The sequence below is a fragment of the Larus michahellis genome, chromosome 1 (assembly GCF_964199755.1).
Source record: "Larus michahellis chromosome 1, bLarMic1.1, whole genome shotgun sequence".
NCBI lineage: Eukaryota > Metazoa > Chordata > Aves > Charadriiformes > Laridae > Larus > Larus michahellis.
Window position 1 is genome coordinate 63,954,160 of NC_133896.1, and position 22,800 is coordinate 63,976,959.

Here is a 22,800-nt window from a genome sequence, read left to right on the forward strand (position 1 = left end):
GAAGAAAGACTGAGGGATTTGGGTATTTTTAGTCTGGAAAAAAGATGCCTGAGGGGGGACCCTATCAATGCTTATAAATACTTAAAGGGTGGGTGTCAGGGGGATGGGGCCAGGCTCTTTTCATTAGTGTCCAGCGACAGGACAAGAGGTAACGGGCACAAATTCAAACATAGGAAGTTCCACCAAAACATGAGGAGGAATTTCTTTACCCTGAGGGTGGCAGAGCACTGGCACAGGCTGCCCAGAGAGGTGCTGGAGTCTCCGTCTCTGGAGACATTCAAAACCTGCCTGGACGCGTTCCTGTGCAACCTGCTCTAAGATGACCCTGCTCTGGCAGGGGGTTGGACTAGATGATCTCCAGAGGTCCCTTCCAGACCCTACCATTCTGTGATTCCGTGATTCCGAGTGTGATAAATTGAGATTACCCGAGGGAAAAAAAATAACAATTAAAAGTGGTTTATACATAAACAAGGATGGGATATAAGAAATTGGGCCACCGCTGGATGCTCTGGGGCACTCGCGCTCCCTCTCAGCGGTATTTTTAACGCGACGATGGGAGGGAACTGGGCACGGCTGATGCCAGACCCCGGCCCGGCATCCCCGGCTCCCTGCGGTGCCCTGTCGCGGGGGCGGGGCGCGGGCAGGGCGTGGCGGCGGCGGGGGGGGGCGTGGCGGCGGACCCGGCGCGGCGATTGGCTGTCGGTCGGCGGGGCGTGGCGGGGGGGCGGGGGCGGCCGGGAGTTTCCCACAATGCCCCGCTGCAGTGCGGCCGCCGATGGATGCTGCGCGGCCGCGCTGCCATTTGCAGCCGCCGCGGCTCGCAGCGCGCCCCGCGGGCCCCCGAGCAGCGTCCCCCCGGCCGCCGCCGCTGCCGCCCCCCAGCGCCTGCAGCCGCTGGCCGGTCCCCGCCTGCCCCCCCCCCCTCCTCCTTCTCGGCCCCACTGCCCCGCCGCAATGAACCCCCCCGCCTCAGCCGGCGGGGAGGAGACGGGGGCGGCGGGTGGCGGCGGCTGCCGGGGGGCCGAGGGTGGCGGGGAGGCGGCGGGTGCCGCCGGGGTCCCGGAGGAGCCGGGGCTGTCAGCGGCAGAGGAGTCGCTGGAGGAGAAGCTGCGGAGCCTCACCTTCAGGAAGCAGGTGTCCTACAGGTGGGTGCCGGGCGGGCGGGGACGGGTCCGGGCGTCCTGTGTGTCCCTCTCGGCGGTGGCACCTCCCGGACACGGGGAGGCGGCCGCCGGCGGTGCGGCCGGGCAGCGGCGTGAGGGCAGCACCCTGGAGACTGCGGGGGCTTTTTCTTCATCCCGAAGCCTAAAAGAGCCCCCCCTCAGATCGGCGTTCAGTTAAGCCGGCGACCTGCTCCCAGCCCCGCCGCTGCCGCCAGGTTTGCGGTGCTCCTCCGGCGCGGCAGCGCCAGGGGAGATGGGGAGGGGGACGGTGGCCGTGGGTGAACTTCAGAGTTTCTCAGAGTCAGGGAATCTTGCCCGGCTGCCGGGGGGAATAGGTACCTCTTTACGCTTTGCCGTTTTCAGTTAAAAACACAGCTGCCCGTGTTCCCGGCGCCGCCTCCAAACGTTCGCAAAAGGGATCGGAAAGACCTTTCTGGTGGCATCGCTGCTGCCGAGGGGGGTGTCTCTGTGTGGGAAATGTCTCGCAGTGCGGGTCTCCCGGCCCTGCCCGCTCCCCACCCGTGCCGGCCGCCCTTGCGTAAGCCCCAGCGGTTGATACGAGTGATGGGCTGCTGCGCCCAGCACCCCCACGCGTGGCTGTGGGCTGAGAGCGGGCAGCCCCCGGGGTGCCACATGACCTGCTATAGCCAAAGCAGGGTGCTACTTTCATAACCAGGGTTACATATTTTTATGGCCATCTGTTTAACCCCCGTCTCTGCTGTCAAATAAATAGCTTTCTTCCTGCGGTAAATACACCTGTACGAAGGGGCTGGTCTGCTCTTCTGTTACTACCTAAGATCTGTTAATGGTCAGCAGCTGCTGAAAGTGATTGCTGTCTGAGAAGCTTTATGCCAAAAAGTTCTCAAGTCTTACCTAATCCTGGCTGCTTTCTGGCTGCAAAGCCCCAGCGGAGGCAGCACACCATCAGTAACTAGTACTCCAGCGTGCTGAGGGATGAGCCCTCTTAACTGGGAGGACAGAAAACAGAGCTGCTACTTATTTTGTCTCTGCAAGGAAAGAGTGCCTTTGGCTCTAGGTAAATTAGCTGAAGAATCTCCTCTGCAATGGAGATACTTTTATTAATGTGCTGTCAATTTACATCTGAGATAACTTAGTAACGGTTTGAGTCGCTGCATGTGGTAGGGCTTAAAACCAATGTAATTAAACACTCTTCATAGCTGAAGTTTTACATAAGACTTCATGTATGCAGAGAGACTTCCCCGTAAGGGCTGATGGTCTCACTGGTCAGTGTGAAGTTTGGGCTCATTCGTGTTAGACTCAATAAGCGATGTGAAAAGGAAAACTTCCTGGACACCTAAAGAGCATTACATCAGCTGTCTCCTGGTACTTTTCCATCTCTACTCTCACAGTTTTCCTAGTGCATGGTGTTTAGGGGCAAGTTGTCTATTGCAGGTAAAGGCAGATTCTGTAGGTGGGCTGTTGAAGTAACTGCTAATGAGACAGGTTTGCTAATGTGTCTTGGTACAGAAGGCATGGGGCTTGCAATAAGTCTTGGAGGTGCTTCTACTCAGGCTATGCATTTTCATTTTTGTTGCATTAGGTTTGGCATCTTCCCCTTTTGGGGAGGGATATTACAGTCTGTTTATAATGTCCTGTTCTCTAGATCAACTACAAGTGTGTTAAAGACAGGGGTATCCTTGAAGCTTTCTGCATGGTGTTTGTTTGTAAGGGTTTCATAATAAATGCATGTAGGAGGAAAGGTGTGGCTTATTTCTCTTCCTCCTTCTGCCTCTCCTCTGTCTAGGCAAGTGTACAGCAAGTCCTGAACTTTTAGACATAAAAGCCCTTTCCTAAGCACCTCTTGATGCATATTATTCATTCTACTTGGCTTAGGGTATGTGCGAGAATGTACACTTTCTTTGCATCCTTGGATTTCCACACCTTTTCTTCTTTTGGATCTAGTTTCCTACAGATGATGCACACTCCCTTATTTATCTGTAATGAGAACAATCAGAGTAGACAGAAGACTAGAAAAATTCCGCAAAGGGCTTCCACTGAGCTCTCCACACCCCACACCCCCCAGGCTCCTTAAATTGCTACCATTTCTCTCAGTAAATTATGGTGCTGAAATACATTTGTAAATGACTCTATTATATACAGGAAAATCTATTTATGTTGGCACTTGGACTCCCTTATCCACTAATGCAATAGAAAATACTCAAGGCAGCATATGGACTTTCGAACAGCTCATTTAGGATTCTCTATGCAGGTGCATTACATTAACATAGAACCATAATATCTGTATTTATACATGCAGGAAAAAATCCAACAGTTGGAAATTGCTTAAAATAATAAAGATTCATGAAAATGCACGTAAATTCTGTTGGTGGCAATTGAAGTAACGAAACGGGTGGCTGAAAGAGAGGTCAAGGTATTGTCACAAGGGAAAAAAGGAAGAAGAAGAAAAATATTTCCTGTATGAATTTACTCCCTATTATGAAACTACGGCTTACCTGAATCTGGCTTAAATGTTTTTCTCCTTTTTTTTTTTTTTGTTTCAGAACAGCAACTGCTTTCATTGTAATGCAGAACTATTTAGCTAATGACATAGTTGTTGCATACAAATAACTTGTTAGTTTCTCTAGAATTGTACCAAAACCAGGACTTAACATAGTTCAGAAGACAATATTTTGTACTGATGTGGCCAGTGGCTTACAATGTAGAAGCTGCTATATAAAATATGTAATGATTTTGTGTAGTAAATACCAATGTAGGCATGTTTGTCCCCCCATAATGAACCATGAGGAGGAAAAACTTGCTTTAAATAATACAGGTGTGCCTCATAGGGAGCTCGAAAACTCCCCTGACCTTGCCATGTTCCCAGCCATACCCACCTTGCACCTGACATTCATGAAACTCGTTGCCTGCACCAGAAGCTCGTCATCCCGTTAAGAGTAGATGTTTGCTTGCTGTTTTCTTTCTAGTAATACGCTGTGATTATGTATACATACACAGTGGGGATATGCCACTTATCTGTGCTTCTGCGTGAGCTAATGGGTTTAAAGTGTGCCTGTTTCTCTGCGCGCGTGTGTGCGCTGCCAACACACATCCCTTAAGTGGATCTTAATTTGCAGACGGGGTGCCTGCCCTGCCTGATGTAACGGGGGCTGCTGCCGCGGGAGCTCAGGAGGTGGGTGCCGCTGGTCTGGCTGGTGATGCGGGGCTGGCGAGGGAGGGAAGGGGCGGTCTGCGATCAGAAGGGTCGATCCTTTGATGAGGGGTATCTTGCAGAGCTGGTCTCCGTGTTATTAAGTACCTCTCTGTGAATTAAGTACCTTAACGATGTTTCGGCTTTTCTGCTTAAAATCTGAACTATGGGCTCACAAAATGAAAAATGTTTTTTTCATAAACTGATAGAAGCAAAAGTTCAGTTTCCCATCCCACTGTGAAGAAATTGACAAATGAAAAAAAAAAAGGGAATTAAATATGTACCCCTGCCAGAGAGAAATGCTCTCTACAGGTTGATTCTTGGAGTAGTATTTACCCCCTACATTTCTAGACCCAGCAGAATATTTACAAGATGTTGTGATACAAAGCTAGTGGGTAAATTTTTCTTTCCTTTAAATTTTCATTTTGTCACTGCAAAGTTCTGTGAGGAAGCTCATAGTCTCTTTTAGCTAAAGTAGAGGTTAAAGTAGCTTTCCCAAAGTAATTCTTGAAATAAAGAGAAATTCAAATTCAACCAAAGAGACGCTCAGTAAGAATATTTCCATAGTAAAAAGCTATGGCGAGAGAAAACCTTGGAAATAGAGCTCTATCCAGCAGATGTTTGCAGCTCTAAAAACTTATCTGAAATACAGTCTTGTCATTTAATTATTTCAGCTTAGAGAAACAGTAAAAAGTAAAACAAACAGACACAACCCCCCAAAATAAAAGAAACTCGCAAAACAAAAAAAAACCAACCCCAAAACAACTAACGCAAGCCAAAAAACAAACCAACCAAAACCATCAATAATGCAAATGGTTTTTAATTTCTTATTAATTATTATTTAGAAATCCCAGGAATCTTGATTAGTGGCACTGGAAATAAAAATAAAGTTGTAAGTTTTAATGGCCCTCTTGTGAGAGCTCAAGTGGCGTTTGGCAAACGCTTGTCGCTAGGGAATAGTTTATCTAGAGAAATGTAATTTCACTATGACCAAGGGGAGAAATCCTGCCCGATGCAGCGGGTGGCAGGCTTTAGGATTCTTGCTTGTACGCAGCTCAGGGATTTCCAAAAGCGGGGCCGTAACAAATTGTCTCGGCGTTCCGTGCTGCCAATAGACAGTGGGTTGGTGGCTTGGTTATCGTGCCTTGTCTTTGGCTAAGGTGGCTTGCCTGAGCAGGAAACCATGAGTTTCGCTTTTAGCAATGGAAGTGGCTGGAGGCGCTGGTTTTCTTAACTCACCTTGTCCACTGGCCGTCCAGTTCCACTCAGAAATGCTGCTGTCAAAAACGGGTGGTTTGAGTTTCCTTGGCTGATGTTTCTCTCCAACTTCCTAAACAAGTTTGTCTGGGATGCGCCTAATGTGCTTTCCTGACCCTTCCTCTGCAAGCAGAAGCCAAGAATTGAGCTGGCCTCCCCTCCCGCACCATCTGCCTGTCTGTTGTGGCAAAAAGTAGCTGGAGTTATAATTAGAGTGGGTTTTGTTACTGCATTTGAAGGGGAAAAAGTTACGGCAGAGAAATAGTGGGAAATCCCTCATTACACAAGCCTCGTCACTGTTGATGAGCGTATAAATACCTGGGACTACAGATGGGGGCCTTGGACCAAAATAGAAATTTAAGGGTAGGAAACATCCTCATTTTGCTTCATTTATTTACAGATATGATAATGATCATAAAACGCACATCACTTCTCAGTAAATATTAAATAGAGACAGGATGGTGGAGGTGTCTCCTATTACTAAGACTTAATTATTTTATGAAATATGACAGCATTTACTAGTGTACTGTGAAGCATTATAAATAATTAAAGCTGAATGACATTTGTAAAAATGAAAACACGCAACACAAGCCTTTGATCTCTTGATTGTGTTGATTTCTTAAGTTTCCTTGAATCATAATACATCCTATTTCTAAAAACAAGTGAGGTCGTTCTGTATGAAAATGATGGATGAATCTTTGTCTTCTACCAAATGTCAAGAAAATAATTCTCACTCCCTAGCCTAATCTCATAAGATCTGCTTACAACTGTCTTTGTTAAGAGTTTTGGGTATGTACTGCACAGAGTTGTTACCGCCCACTCGCATAACAGTGACTCAATTTACTTTGTCACCCAAAACATCCGTCACCGTTTTATCATTTTCTCCCAAAGCACATCACTGGACGTTTTCGGTACCTGAAGGGGCCTTCAAGAAGCTCTTTCACTCCTAAAGCTTTGATGTGTAAGTTCTGTGTACCCTAAAGCTTGTGTAGTTCAGAAACAAGAATAATACCATGGGAAAAACAGGTTGACATTTAAAGTTCCCTCCTGACTTTGAGATGCAGCTGCAAGTCTGGCCGTCAGTGTGTCTAGGTCACACAAAGTAAAAGGACTGTCTTTGAATTTAGAACATGTCTCGTGTCCTCCCTTTTGTATCTGAGGTTAGCAGTACTTTACAAAAGACATGCTGTGAATGATAACTCCAGGTAGAGCTACATGTGAGCCGCAATGGAATTGCGTACGTACTCAGAAGGAGATAAACGCACCAGTGATTTGGAAGCAGGAGTCTCTAATGAAGTTGTTGTGTTGCACAGGCACAAACCTGTAGACTCCAGTTTCCCTGGGACTGTCGCAGGAGGAAGATTTCATTGGGTAATAAATGCCAAATTAGATGCCTCATAACTTGGGGGGTATGTGTGTGAAGAAATACTTTTGTTCTGGCTATTCTATGTTCTCCTATGCTCTTCCTGCTTCGTTATTGGTAAATCCAGCACAGCCTGGGTATGGAACACTATCAGCCAAAGGATTTCCCAGATATTAAGAAAAAGAGGGAGAGGGAAAGTAGAAGAAGAAAATAATCAGGCAAGGGAGGCTTGCAGCTTTGTGGCAACCTCTTCTAGTTAGAGAATTAACGATATGGAACTTTACCTTGGAATAAAATGGTTGTGGAAAGTTGGAGCTCCTTTTTGTGTCTCACTCTACAAAGTTGTTGTTTTGGGTTGGTTTTTTTTTTTTAAGTCTTTGTATGTGGGAGTGATGCATTAACTCAATTATACTGTTCACCTGTGCACCCCTGATGTTTGAGCTTCCCCCCTTCCACTTTGTGGCTTTTGAATCATTTGACCACTTGTCACTCTTAACAGAGAAACGCCGTGTGGGACTGGGCGTATGTGAAAAAGCACGTAAGAGTACACTAAGAGAAGATTGTATATGTGTGAATGTATGTGTACAGAGTCTATAGAAGCCGCCTATAAGACCTTGTGTGGGCTGAGGAAAGTGTACCAGGTTGGGCTATGTGTTCAGGAGCCTCGGTGCACGCTCCATATGAATGCCTGGGAATGTAAGATGAAGGATGTCATTATGTTGCTAATTCCAGTGTATGGTGTGTGGGTTTTCTCCCTTTATTTAACTGTCCTTTCTTTGGAGGTTATACACAGTTACGCATATAAAATTTTAATGTGTTTGTTCATTGTTGAAGGCCTTAGGTCTGATGCAAAGTGCTGTGCCAAGAGCTGAGTCCAAGGTTTGCAGGCCCATCTAAAGCCACCAGGTCTCTGGTTTCACTTCTCATTTCTGTCTATACTGCACTCTTTATTTCTTTTTCCCTGGTTCTCTCGGTGTGGATGTGCTGGCCTGTGGGTATAACTGCTGCCCTGGTGCCCGTGTTGTGCCAGCCCCTGAATTCTCCCGTAACCCTGTCTCTTGGGGTGCCGAGCTTCTGGTAAGGCTGTTGCTGATGGATATGCAGCCCGCTTCATGTTGCCAACAGGGAGGTTGATAGCATCTCAGCCAGCTTGTAAAGGCACTTTTTTTGCCTCTCTGGAAACTTACCTTGTGTTTTGCCTATAAATGAATTCAAGCAGGATTTTGTTGGTGATTAAGATGCATGTGGACCTCACACCAGCACCGCCTTGTCTAATGTGTGCTGGCTGCCATGTGCCAAAGGTTGGCCTTGATTCTGCATCACTGTCCCTGTCCAGACTGTGCCTGAATCCTCCTCTGAAGGTAACGCTGGGCTTGGGGTCACTGTGGATAGGAAGGAGAGTGGAGGTTTTTCACTTTAGATTTCACTAGAATTGTCTGCAGAGGAGACCCACAAATGGAGTAGGAGACTGTACAGTGTCAAGAAAGGAGCTGTTTGTTTTTTAACATTGAATAAAAAAAAAAAATCTAGTACTTGTCCATTATAGTTTGTCTCAGCTTTTTTCACCTGTAAGGCCTGTAAGTGATAATAGCTACTTGATTCTTTGTAAATCCTCTTTGAGAAACACAGGAAGATAAAGTGACTGACTTAAGATGGCAGATGGAACCTGTGTGACAAAGTGGGAACGGATAGAATCATACTCAACCCTAGCTTTAAGAGCAAGGAGAGGGGAACAGAAGAGAATTGAAACTGCAGCTTTCAGAGAAAACCTGAAAGTTGGGGGAGAGGCGGAAGACAGCTCTGCATGAATATTATAATTTGATCTTGTTTAGAGCACAACATACCCAAGCTTTGCCTCCGAATCATTTGTGCATTGAGCAAATGGGAGGGTTTGTTCTTAAAGAGCTATGGTAACCTGAGACTGCCGCAGGGCACAAAGAGGTGGTTCTAAATGTCTCAGCATCTCCAGCTCCTGTGCTGAAATGGCTCAGAATAAAGGTAGTGAGGGGAAGGGGAAGATTTTATTAGCTGGTTCTGAGGAACTAATGGTCACTAAATACCTGCACTCTCGGCGAACTATGCTGGTGTAGGGCTGAGCCTGTCTGTACTCTGGGACTGAGCCTGGTATTTCCCCAATACTTTCCATACTGCATTTTTGAGGAAGTTTAGTGGTTTGAAACACTTATGCTAGAAAAAGACTTGGTAATGAGGTCCTGAACTTTTTGGTCCTGGATTTCTCTTCAAGTGCATCTCTGAATGGCACCGCCAGAATCCCCTTCCATTTAACAGCTGTTTGAAAGCTTAGCTAACTTCAAAATTTACAGTTCATAACAGGAAACTGCTATTTTATCGTCTGGTCTGCCTACACTTTTTTTGAGGGGTTATGGCTTCAAATTCTACCCTAGAAAGTTTTCCAGCTCACTGGCCCTACAGGCTACTTAACGCTAATCCCCATTGTCACAGACAAATGGCGTGTATTCAGAGAGGACAGAGGTCTCTAATTGTACATAGGTTTGAGGCATACCAGCTTAACACATCATTGCTCCTCCTGTGTACCTTTGTGGCTAAACATGAGATAAGAGATGTAGGATGCTGTTCTCTCAGGCTGCTGTTAGCTCTTTGCTGATGGCATGTACCTTTGCTTGTTGGCATTGGGGAACGGTGCCGCTGGCTGCCCTATAGCCTCAGCAAGGCTATAGATGCATTGCAGAGATGAATAATATTGATGTCTTTGGCTGTCTGACTGTACGTAAGAGCTCTTGGTGGAGAGACGTGGGCTCTTTCTGACTGTCCAGGGACTTGGAGGAAGGTGTTTAGTGGTGAGAGGTGTAGGTGCGGGTAGTGGGAATGTGGTGGATGAATACCTTGTCTTGCTTTTTATTATACTCTTCAGATGGATTCAAAATTATCCGTTCCTCCCTTGTTGTTACTAAGGAATGTATGTTTAATATGTACATCTAAAGTATGTCTGATGAAGGGTATGTGAAACACGAGTGTTTGGGGGTATGATGTGACACTTTTTACAGGAGGAGAAAAATAAATGGTCATATTTAATATAGACATAATTATAAGAATCACTATGCTTATGTAATACTCGCTTCAATATTTGCAATCTCATGAACCCCCAAACATTTCAGAATTGTAATATTTTGTTTCAATATTCCTAATTTCTTCCAAATGTTTCCGAGTTTGGCTTTTCTTAAAAACAAACAGCAAAGCCCCTAATAGCCAGATTATATTTCTTCTAAATTGTATGACTCATCAGGAAGCTTGACCCACTGGGGAACACTTTCCAAGTGGGGCAGGGATTAAGCTTCAATTGCACAGATTCATCAAAGATGATGAGTTGAACATCTTAGAATCCCTCCGTGCTCTGAAACTGCTCCCTGATGCTGTGTAACTTGCAGGAGCGGGGACTGCCTGCGATGCTCTGAGAGGTGCCATGGGGTTTCTGGGCACCATAGGAGAGGGTGAGGAAGCAAAATGGCTTTGAAGCCTGTTAGCATTAAAAGATGATGAGAAAATACCTTCCTGTCATCACTTTATTTCATTAGGTTGCTAATGAGTTTCCTCTAGGGATGGTAATGGGGTAGTTCTTATGCTTTTATCCAATTAGTGAATGATCCCAGGAGTATATCCTTTTGTTGCGAAAACACATCGAGTTTCATTCCAACTCGAGCACTGCATCCTGTAGGTTCTCTGAAGGCAATGAAATGCCATGTGTAGGTGCATGCTAGGCCAGGTCCTTGGTTATTAATTGCTGATGTTAGCCTGATTTATGGTTTCGAGATGATGCCCAAGAGGGCAACGGACTCTCCTGCGAAAGTAAGTGAAATGCCAAAGATGTGAATAAAGTTTCATTATGTGTTTTGAGGTTAGCTGTAAGTTGAGACACTGAGAGAATTCACATGTTAAAAACCCGTGTAGGTAGGAAACAAAAGAAAAATGCCTTTGATGCTATTGCCTTAAGGGATATCCAGTACCCATGTCTTGCCAGCTGCCTGTGCTCATAGGATCCTTTGCTGCTGGCACTATAGTCACCTCCAGGTTTTAGCCTGATTTAAAATGACATTGAAGAAGGAATTAGCAGCAGTGCCGACGCAGCTGGCATGTTTGGTTGTGGGAGGCCTTCCATTAGTGAGAAGAACTTAAGCTATTCTTTATTTTTCATTTTTGTCTCTGCAGGTAGCCAACAGTTGCAACTGTCGCTTCTCTTTCAGGGCAGTATGTTTGGCTTTGGAGCAGGTAGTTTCTTTATTTTGTCCCTGACCAGTTTTCACTGCGGTAGAATTCCTGGGTTTCTTTATTTTTGAGTTGCTCCATCTCCTTTTTTATTCTATAATCTGCCTTTCTGCCAGGACACCTGTGCTCGTGTGCGTTCACGTACCTGGGGCTGTACAGTGCACGGTACAATGAACGAAGAACCCACAAGTACATAAATACTGGGCTTCACATTCTACAAGGTTAGATATAAGTTACTGAGCTCTCTCCGACAGTTTGTTCCTGCCTCCAAGGCTAGTATGAGCTTTATGGTCCCGTGCTGCATCTCTGATTCTTCACTCAGGATAAGCTGCTTCCTTTCCCCTTTAGATTTGCAATATTGGAAGTTTTCAAGCCCTACAGTGGTCGACTGTGTGGCAGAGGCTGCAAAGTGGTTATGTACATGTTTTGTGTGTAATTGGATGTAAAGATAAGAGGCTGTTTTTTGACTTCTCCCTGTCAATGTAGTGCAGACCTATGGCAAAGAGGAGGTGGCACCAGTTGCCTTCTCCAGCTTTTCAGCTTTTATTTTTTTCCCAGCTTTTTCAGGTGTTGAAGGAATGCTGAAAGATGCTCAAGAAGCCCTGCTGGTGCACAGCAAACAGTGCTGGAGCAGACTCACAGTGGCTTGGTTACAGGATAGTATTGTGATGACTCTCTTTTGACCTTGTGAATCTTGATTCAGCCTGGACAACAAACAGCAAAACAATGTTTTGCATTTCCCCGTTGTCTGATGTGCCATATCATCGTCTGATAGATGCACTGTGATCTAGAGTGAACAGGAAAAATTACTGAGTGCTGGGTGATTTGCTCTCTGTCTTGTAAACTCTTAGTTTCCCTTCTTTCAGCAGATAGTGGGAGGGACGACTAATGTTGACTGTGATGCTGGGGCAGTTACGAGCTGGACTGAGACCAATATAGCCATTAAAATGACCCTCACAAAGTTCATACGTACCGTTTAGAAACAGCTAACCTAATGGCCTTTAGACAAGTGATCTAGGGGTGGCAGTTCTTTTCCAAAGCATCCACTTGCCTATCAAACCTTTATCTGAGAAAAACCACAACCTCTAACAGGGATGGCTGTTCACAGTCTGGCCTGGAAGACTTAGGTTCCCTCCGAAGGGAGGGATAGCTGGAGCGCAGCTTTTCTGCTTTCCAGAGAGGATAGAGCGTGTCTTTCCCTCTGGGAATAGCCTGGGCTCTCCCAGCCACAGCAAGCTTCTGCCCAGGCCCCTCCTGGGGTTGTGATGGCCATCAATAGCATAAGCCAAGCATTATGTATGTTCATTCAAGCCAGAAGCACTCTGAGAAATGCTCTGCAGGGCACAGGGCAGGATGGACCCAGAGAGCTTGTGTGTGAGGTCTCCCCCTTAAGTGCAGAAAAAACTCATATGGGATGATCTCTTTCCATTTTTTTTTTTTTTGAATGGAGTAAATTCTGCTGGTTTTTCTTAATTTTTCAATGACAAACACAAAGCTAAGTTATCTCCGATGGCTATAACTGGTAACTGGAAGAGATCTTTAGTATGACACACAGATATTTTTATTTCCTCGTATGTAGTCACCCAGAGTCACCTATTCAAGATCAAGTAATATGTTCTTCCCAATTTTCACCTTGCTTCTGATGAAAATGTGAGAGAGAGATAACAGGGAATTTAAAAGAAAAGTCTCCTCTAATTCCTTGGTTGGGCAATACGGTCTTTTCTCCTTAATCCCTGGATTGTACAAAATGCTCCACTCTCCTTACCCTTACCTCCTTAGCGCTGAAATGAAAGCAACTGAATGTAATTCTGCCATCAGCTCTGGGACTGTGAAAATATCCTGGACCTGTCCACACAATAGTTGCTTACGTTTCCAATTCCCTTTTCTTTGGTAAAAGAGACTTCGAGTTTGGTGTTTATATTAGTACCCGGTCTTGTACCGAATTCAAGGAAACAAGTGTACGAAGTGAATACAGAAGAAGAGTAAGCCACAGCTGCTGAACCCCGACGTGGGGGTTCCTCTCTTCTCGCAGCTCCCCCTGTCTCTCTGCGGGAACAGAAGATGCGATGACTTAATTTTGGGAGGGAGGTGGAAAGAAGAGGGGAGCTGACCTGTGGTTGTGACAGTGCTGGGCTCATTCCCCCTCGCTTCTGAACCGTTAAGGGCCATTGTTTATTCGGGGAGAGCTGCAGCGCAGGCAGCCGCAGGGAAAGCTTTCATCACATGCTGGTTATGCCTCTCTCTGACTTAGCAGAAAAAGAAGGTAATTCACTTTCTTTTTGGTCTTTGGCCTTTATCCTGAGATTACTCATGTCTCTCTGCTTCCTGAAAATCAGAGATCATCCTTTTTCACATGTGAAGTGCCGAGATACCAGATGGCCTTGCCTCTCTGTCACCAATGACCTTACTTTGCTATCTTCTGCAGCTGTGCATCTCACTAAATGAAAGCTGCAGCTGACTGTCTCCTGGAGGATGTGGACGAGGGCCTGCAGTTGGGTCTGGAAGTTCCGGTGTGCGCCTGCTTCTCCCTGCTTGTGTTTGAGGGAGCTGTAGGTCATGAGAAGAAGATTGGATCACTTCAGCCCCAGTCAGGCTTTTGGACCCTTCGGCTGACCAAAGATACTGCTTTTGCCAAGAACGGTTGGACCAGATGATCCTTGAGGTCCCTTCCAACCTGGTATGCTATGACTTCCAGTGGGTCACAAGCAATTGAAAGAGGAGACGAGGACAGGAAGGGAGGGTGGGAAGTCATGCTTGAGCTGTGCTACTTAATGCTTTATAACAGCAATTTTTCCAAGCTTGAAAGAGGCCATTAGGGATGTGAAACAGAGAGAGAAAGAAAAGGAGGAGGAAATAAGCTGGGGTGGAAAATTGTAGCCCAACTTCCTCCAGTTTGATCTAAAGGTTGAAAAAGAGAAAGATGAGAATTCCCCTCCAGTTGGAGGAGCAGCCTGCTGCCTCAAAAGGCTGTTCTCTGGCAAGTCAGCTCTCCCGCCCACTCCCACTGGCAACCTGGGGATTGCGGCCGGGAAACGTGGGCCTCTCCTGGGTCTTGCTGTGGCTGAGCCCTGCCTGGGCAGTTGCCTCCACTCCCTGCATGGTAGCCCCTTCCCCAGCAGCCCCCCGCCCGAGCATCCAGCGGGAGCTTTTTGTTTCTGATTCAGTCGCTGTGCAAACGGTGTCACAATTTGTCAGGTGCTGAGAGTGATATTTTGCTTGATGGAAATGTTGGCCCTATTGTGAATCAATCCGAACAGCTTTTCGCAGCAAGTTTGTAAGACAATGAGGCGAATTTACTATGCAGGCAGACAAAGCGGCTCCTATTATGTGTGAAAACACAAATAATAGGAGGATGAATGCAAAACAGTGAGAATATCTTAGCGTTAGGCGGTTGCAGGCACAACAGTGCGCGTCAGCGTCTGACTCGAGTGGCAGAGGTGTACGAACAAGGCGGTGGTGGGAGCCAGCAGGAACACCTGGGGGGATCCTGCCTGATGAGGCCGAGCTGTGGGTGCCTGCAAAAAACAGATGAGGAAGATTTCCAAGGTGTTCCGCAAAGGACAGAGCGGCAATGGGAAACCACATGATTGTTCCTTAAAATAAAGTGACTTCTCGCGCATTCTAAATCAAGGGCATGAGGTAATACATGGGAAGGTACCACAACAGACACATTCGCTTGTATTTCCATTCTGCTATAAATGGAGAACAGTGGTTCAAAAATTTCCAGTGGAACTTTTTTTTTCTTTAGAATTTTGACATAATATTTTCCAACTGAAATCTTCTGGGTAAGATGCTGATTTTCTTTTTTTCAAAAAAAAAAAAAGATGAACAACACATTAATATATTCATCTTAATATCTGAAATATCGAATAGTTGATATTATAATTCCTTGGAATTTTTTCACGCTGAGTTATTTTTTTCACTGTGATTCAGAAAAGAAAACTTATTTTGTTTTAATTTACAATATGAAAGCTTACCGAAGAATGAAAAAGCTGAGTTCTGGCACGGCAAAATTGTTATTTGGTAGCATCTGGGAAACTTTCTTGGTCGTGATTAACTTTCTATGACAGAAATGTGTTTAACACGTTAATTAACACATTTAGTGTTAATCAGCTGTCCAACACTTCTGAAGGGCCAGAGACTGAATGAACATGGAAGATGAACTGTCCTCTGACTGCTAGCAGAAGCTGCTTGATGTTGTGATTAAAGTATATTGTCAGGGTAATGTTGGGTAGTGGATGGCCATCCACATTTTTATAGCTAAACAGAGATGCTGTTCTCCAGGGATGGCTGAAAGATGAATATGTCAGGCGTATGGTTAATGTTGGTTGGTTTTTTTTTGTGATGTGTTGTTTTCCCCCCCCCCCCCCCCCTTTTCTTCTCCTTTTGGGAATATTTGGTGCCTGGGAGACTGCCTCTGCAGCTAGTGGCAGAGTGCACCTGGTTAAATAAAACCCCAGGTAGTCTCTTACTGGACACTAACTCTTATCTTAGACAGAGGATGAAAGTGATCTCTGATGTTAGGGCTGAAAAAGCTCCTGCCCTTGGGAAGTGTTGACCTGTTCTTTAGCCATTTCTGCTGCCCCTTTCTCCCTCCCATCATGGTGTGGTCAGATCTGCATTTACGCCCTCTCAGGGAGGGGTACCGAGGTGGTGGATCTCGGCTGCGTGGTGGTCTCTCCCACCCGTGTTCTGGTCACTGGGTTTGCACCACACTATGCTTGGGTCAACAGGGCGAGAGTTTTGTACAAGTCAAATTTCCGTGAGATTTGGCACTCGGGACTGAGGACGTCCTAGCCAACTAACCTGATCAATGGAGAAAGAGGCAGCCAGCATATTTTTAATGGCTATATGTAAGGGGTTGATGACTGTCTTCTGTTCAAGGCTGAAGGGTGTTGGTAACTACAGTCCAAAAAGCAATACAAATGATATAGAAAATAGTGAGACAGTGTTTATGATAATAAATTATGTCTGAGCAATGGGTTGCTGATTTGTCAGTCGAAGAGCAGTGTCTACTTGTACTGGTTCTTCTGTTCCCGACATCTGACTCCCAAAGGGTTTAAGAACTTTCTTGGGAAGAGACCGTGTGAGTGTGCAGTTCTTGCCATTAAGACTAATGCATTTCCTTCTAATGGCTCTGCTGTGATGAATCAGCCCCGCGTGCACGCCTTGATGGTGGGTGTCACTTCTTACTGGCTCTGGAAAAATTGCAAGTACTGATACGTGTGAAGAAGTCAATATGAGGAGGGGAGGAGTTATTCTTGGAGGATGATGTCGGGCTGGGGAGGCTAGCTTCCCTTGATGTCCTCAACAGTCATTAGCAAGCAAGACAGTCTTCTCCAGAGGACCGTTTTGCCAGCTGAATTCAGGCTCTGGCTCCAAATTGTCTTCTGGAAGAGCCCATCTCTGTTGACTGCAGGCAGTCTGTGGAGAGCAGTCTTACAAAGTTAAAATTAGTTTTTACGTGGAGCCCTTCTACAAATAAGGTGAATGGATGTACGTGCTTGTTAGTATTTGACAAATGTTTCCAAATTTTTTTAAAAAAAACAAAACAAGGGAACTTTTTCTGTAAAAAAACATGTTTGATTTTTTTTTTTTCAGGGGGAGGCTTTTTGGGTTGTTTTTTTTTTCTGGCAAGAGAGAGATCTGGGTTGAAGTGGATGTGGTGACTTCTTTTAGTGGATACTGGCAAGTATGTCAATTTTAAAAAGTGCTGCAGTAGCTCTAGAGCCAAACAGAGACGTTGCCATTTTGCCTGCTGTGAACTGCATCTTTAAAAGGCGCTCTTTTTGCCTGCTGTAAGGGCAACTGGGAGGCAGTTGTTTTGTGATTCGGTCTCAATGCAGGACATGGAAGTAAATCTCTTGCCCTCTCTGTCTCTTTTTTCTATGGAATCTGTGCACATTGTCATGTTTTCCGTGAACTACTACAAATTACCTGGAAAGTAAAAGTGCATGGATTGCCCATGACTATGCTGGTCTCTGAGGACTTTTCCTTAATGGTTCAAAGCCAGACCTGGCTGGTGAAAGGACCATGTATCAGAGGTGGGGCAGTTGATGCCTCTGTGCAGGTCCTGGTGTTATTCCATGGAGCAGTCCCCTTGTTTGAATGAGCTTTGCTCTTAGCTTAACTCTTGCTGCTACCCTAACTCGTTCACCTCACCAGAATGGCACAAACCAAACCTTCGGGGGGAGGAATGAGGACAAATCATCTTTATCTTGAATATGTGACACCTCCAATTGTTGATGGTGTGCTGAATGCTAGCTGGGTGGCTGATATTTGAACTCTTCGTTGTTATTCCTTTTTTTGTTTCTTTGACTTGTTAGCAGCTTGAAAAAGTACAGATGAAATGAAAAAAGACTGGATCAGGGTAATGTAAATCACTTCAGGCATTCAAGTGTGTTTGTGATTATTCTGCAGGAAGAGAGATGATAGAACGTGGTTATTTGGTTTATGAGTAGAAGAAAACGCGATGAAATAAGTGAGCTCAGGGGCTTTTCCTTTACTTGCCATAGACAATTGTTTTGTGCGTATTTAATAGGGAATTCAGTGCTGCAGCAAATCATCAAAGGGAAATATTTAGTAGGATCCGAAGAAGGATTAGGCTTTTACGTGAAAATTAATCATATTGGTAGCAAGTCTGTCTACTGAGTTACCCACAGTGTTGCCAGAGTTGCCAATGCTTTCTTGCTTCAGGGGGCAAGAGAATGACCTGCAGGGGCTGGAAAGGGATCCTCTCTGTGCAGTACAACTTTCCATCCTTCCCTGGGCACGCGCCGCTGCTTGTGTTTCTGGCTGCCTTAAAATACCAGGTATCGGTGGGATATTGAAAAGAGAGTTCTTGAACTCACAGGCCAGTGATTTGATCAGGCGTGACAGCCACTGAGGACCGAAACAAATAACGAAGAAGCTAATTCTGTTCCCCTATCTAAAATTGTAATCTTGTTTGTGACATCATAATTGGTTGCCATAGGGACAATTATGGTGTCATAAAAAGAGGATTAATGATGAGTTTAAGTGAGGAATAAGCAGCTGGAACAGATGAACTTCTTAATAACTCCTGCCTCCTCTGAAAACTACTGTTTTGTGCATAAAAATATAGCTCCAAATAAAGAACGATGGGCTGGAAGAAAGTCAGTAAATATGCACTGAAGGAACAGTTGTGCATCCAAAAGGATATTGCTCTAAGCTTCTGGGGTCTATCAGGATGCTATGGAGTAAAGAAAATCTCATTTATATAGAGATGCTAGAATGAGCAACAGATCTCCTGTCTCATGTGGACTTTTCCAGGTGTGAAGCCACACTTTTTTCCCCCTCCATTAATCTTTTCTGTTGTGTTTCTAAGCATGGAAAACTATGTGCAACTGGGGCTAACGTTCCACTGTAGCTGGTTTAAAAAATAAACATGGGAAACATGATTATCGTGATACATAAACGTTAAATGAATCTTGGAGCATCTTAACTAATTCCTTTGTGAGGGTGCTTCAAATTTTCATGGCTTGTCTGGAAATGGTTGTGTCAGGAAAATCGTGATTCCTGGAGCTAGAATATTTCGGGATAGGTCATCTGATGCTTTAGCTTTTGCCAGTGCTATAAAGGCTAGGAGGGCTACTTAACAGGGAGCAAATTAAATCAGGCAAACAGGGTTCTTTGCACCCAAGCAGATGGCATCTGAACTACTGTATTAAATGGTCAGTTCATACAATTTTTCCATGCTGTTGACTGTATGCAGTTCATAAGGCAAAGTTTTGAAAAATGCTGAATTTCTTCGGCAGAGTTAATATCTGTGCTGGCTGCTTTGCCATCTCAGGTGCTCTTGCACGTTCCCTCGGAGCCAGGCAGGGTCTCCTCCGCTTGACTGTTCTTGCTGCTGTTTACTGCTCTGACCCACACCACTCCAGCAGTAATGTACTAGCTGAAGGGCCATCAACAAGAATTATTAATACGTAACAGGGGACGGAAAGTAGTGTGAATAGCTGTGGGTAGTGCTGGGGATGGGCTTGCTGGCAAGAAACTGCCTGAGGGCTTCTTTGTGGGTATCAGTGCTTTTGTTTTGTCTCTTGCTCTTGTGACATTTGCTTAACTCTTTTTGTCTCCTTCCTTCTCAGTTTTCTTGGTGCCTCTTCTATGAGCTGGAGAGGAATGGGTGTTTCTGCCTGCATGGGAGCAGAAACACAGGGCTCCTGATGTGTGGTTTTTTTTTGGGATCCAGCTGTCTTGCTCATCACCACGATGCTGGTCCTTGCTGTGACTTTCGAAGAGGAGAGAGAATAGCACCGTCTGGTTATTGCTGCTGTGAGCGTTCGAGCATAGCTACTCTTGCACCCACTGTCACAGCGTGTGGGAATCCTTACCAGAGCGCGCTGGCTTGCAGACGGTCACCTGTATCCCAGGTGTCCCTGTGATGCTGTGCGGGGTCACCCTCTGCCTTGGGGTGCTGCTGATGCCCTGCTCTTGGCCCCAGCGTGCTGAGTACAAACCCTTCTCTCTGAAGCTTTTTCTGGGAAGAGAGAAAAATTCTGGAGACTTCTAAAGTGGTTTTCAAAACCACGTACAGAAATAAATTAATCCCTGCAGCAGCACTGGGATGGCGGAGGGCAAGCTGTTGGCCTCTTACTGCGGGAGATGAAATTTGGGAATAAAGGTTAGACAATGGATTTTCCAAAAGTTTTCTAGAGGTGTGCAAAGAGCTCTTTTGGGTACCCATGTGTTTGGGGCACCTAAGACTTTCTCTGATTTTTAGCCAGGATGAGGATTTTTCCAGTGTTACGGAGGATTTCAGTGGGTGTAGTGCAGGTAGGTTTGACTCTTACTGACTGCTGCCTTCCTAGCACAGTTTTTCAGCTGTCTTTTCTTTCCCAAAGCCCTTGACCTTCATTCCTTCTGGCTGAAGCAGCCTGATATACAGCATTTCACCTCAACCTGCCCTTGTGCCCCCAGGCAAAGGATCTGCTTGCCAAGGATCGTACCCTGCTGTTGTGCAGTGCTTTGGGAAAAGCAGCTTATAAATGCCATGAGCAGTGCTCTGCCTCATCCTATCCACTAAGGCAGGTATTTTACAAAATAGAAGCGGTGTTGCTCTGAGCTGTGCAGGCAGGTTGGGCAGCTCTGTCCTCCCAAGTCCTGGAGAAGTAAATGGAGAGGGCAGGGTGGAGTGACAAGCCCGGAGCAGGGCAGACGGCTGGTGCCTGCACCTACAACCTGAGCATTGGAGCTAAAACCTTCAGCTGCTTAGATCTCGGTGGTTCTCTTCCAAAATAGGTGATCTAGTTGAGTTTCCTACCAGTTCACAATAGTATTTCCTTGGGGGAAGAGCTAGGATTGCAGACATTTTATCAGCTCCTCCACATGGAGGAGGTGTGCTCACCATTGGGTATGCAACTTCAGTTAATTAGAGACTGTCATACCCACGGAACTACCTTATTTTTTCCATCTATGCTTGTCCAGTGGTCTGCAAAGTTCTCCCTACCTGTATGGAGGTGCTCCAAGGGCTGTGGCTGTCCTGGGAGCACCTCAGCTCAGTGCCAGGCTTCCCCAAGGTTTGTGCCAGGGACCTGGTTCCACCTGTACAGTGATGTCAGCTTGTGGGGACGTGCTGGGAGCCCAGGGAGTGCAGCTGGGACCAAGCTCTGCCCAGGTGGCTTCTCAGATGCAGCTTTTCCTCTGAAATCCGCTGCAGTTTAAGAGACCGTGACCCTGTGAAATCAGAGGGTTTTTTGTTTTGGTGTTTTTTTTTTTTTTTTTTTTGTTCAACAGGCTGCACCACATTCCTCCCTTTTTGGTTGCAGCACAGGCAAGGTGTGCAGTGGGAAGGAAAAGTGTCCTGGTGAGAGCTGGAGGAGATGGACAGTACATTATCCTGGTGGCAGGTCTGTCACCTGGCTTTGCTCCTTTGTTGCCCAGCAGGTGTATTATGCAGACTCTTCCTAATGTTGTGGGCTAAGGAGGCAGCACGTTAGTACTCCTGAGATAGAGAGGGTTGAAGCGTCTGATAGGTATCACTTTGTATAGGTTAACTCTAACTGCTGTGCGTGTAGAGCACTGGATAAGTGTGTATCAGTTGCGGCTCGGAGACGTGTGCCTGTCTGCCTGTGACACACGGTCAGTGAGAGGGCACGGGTATGTGCCTCTGAGCTGGGCCGGAGAACATTATTCACGAGTGATCACACGCAGCTGACAAACTGTGGAGCCATATGATAAATTGGACCTTTGGCTACCTCACAGCGGAGAAAAACTGAGACTGTCTCTCCGCTGAGTGCCTGCTCTCCTCGCTGGGGCTGGTGATGGAGGCGCCCCTCGTGACAGGAGAGCTTAGGACGTGCCTCGGCTGTGGGTGAGGAACAGGATAAGGCCGTTGCTCCTTTCCAACAGGGTGTGAAACACGTTTGCAAGTTAGCACAATGTCTCTCAAAGTCACTTTGCCTGTGCAGAGCTCGGATGCTGCAGGGATGGGCACCGGCAGCGCTTCCTGCCTCCAGGCAGACGGTTTTCCTGCTTGGCCCACGGAAGTGTCCGCTGAAAGTGCGGGTCTTTGATCTCATGAGACATTAAACACAGACTGAACTCAAAAACATGTGGGTGCAGCGGGTCTGAGTGCTAACAGCTGCCCGAGCACAGAGGAAGTATGTGAAGCGAGGGGAATTTTTCTGACTGTTGATATCTAGGTAAGAATCATGAGCAAGAATGGTTCGTTATATGTGTTTATATGGGTATCTTGAGGTCCCCGCACCCTGCTTTCCAAAACATGTCCATAAGCCAAGCCTGTTACACCTTCTGTCACTTAAAATTAATTTCCAGTCGTTATGTCAAGTTTTCTCACCTCTTCTCCCACATTCTATTAGGTCCTTTTCATCCTATTTAATCAGAAGATGATTAAAAAAAACACACCCAAGCCTAGTAAACAAATTATAGATTGTGAGTTTATACGTGTTTCAGTTCAGTTAGGACTGAAATCTGTTACTACTTGTAAGTTAGCCTGTGTATAGGAGATATTAGTTTGCTCCCAAGTGGGCAAAGTCCTTGTTTTGGTTTTATTAGTGATCTCCATAGCAAGGTGAAGGCCAAACTCTGAGGCTAACCTGGAGACCTTTCAAAGAAAGCTGAAGGGGACCAGTCTCCCAGATCCTATTAATGTCAACAAGACCCGATCACCAGCTTCTTGGATTCCTCTGGAAAATTGCTGCAGGTGTTTTAACTGGATCCATCTCAAGGGAGCCTTTCCTGGATCAGGGTTGTGTGGATCTAACAGGGATGTTGATGCTGCCCTTGCTGTCTGAACTGGGGACTTCCCATGGGTGAAGCAGTAGCAGTTTATATCTGACCTAAATTCAGGCCTCACTTTTTAGGGCTCCCCTTTTTAGATACTTTAGCAGTATTAAGTAATAAATTCCACCTCAGATTATGTGTAAATGTGAAATTACTTCTGGATTATTATTTCATTTCTGAAGTGGTGCCATTCAGTTTTATCATGAGGATTTTGACGAGGTGAAATAGAAAAAGAAACCCCTCTAGCAAAATATCTCTTGTACGGAGCCCCCTTTTCATCTGAATCTGGGAACATGAAAGTGCAAATCTGTCTCTTGCTGAAAAATTTCATTTCTGTTCTA

General features: G+C 45.8%; 1 protein-coding gene across 9 annotated transcripts in view; it reads left to right on the forward strand.

Moving 5' to 3' along the window:
• Positions 1 to 750: 750 nt before the first annotated feature.
• The window catches only part of DGKI (diacylglycerol kinase iota), a 217,073-nt gene continuing 195,023 nt past the window's right edge, over positions 751 to 22,800 (forward strand). For 5 of the 9 annotated variants that reach the window (XR_012586453.1, XM_074582709.1, XM_074582739.1 and 2 more), the window contains exon 1: positions 773 to 1,145. Coding sequence is in view for 8 of the 9 variants with exons in the window: in XM_074582709.1 (XP_074438810.1) it covers positions 780 to 1,145 (366 nt within the window). In the remaining variant the exon portion in view is untranslated. Of the gene's footprint in view, positions 1,146 to 22,800 lie in introns of all 9 variants that reach the window. The other 4 variants (XM_074582758.1, XM_074582730.1, XM_074582769.1 and 1 more) reach the window with 2 other exon arrangements.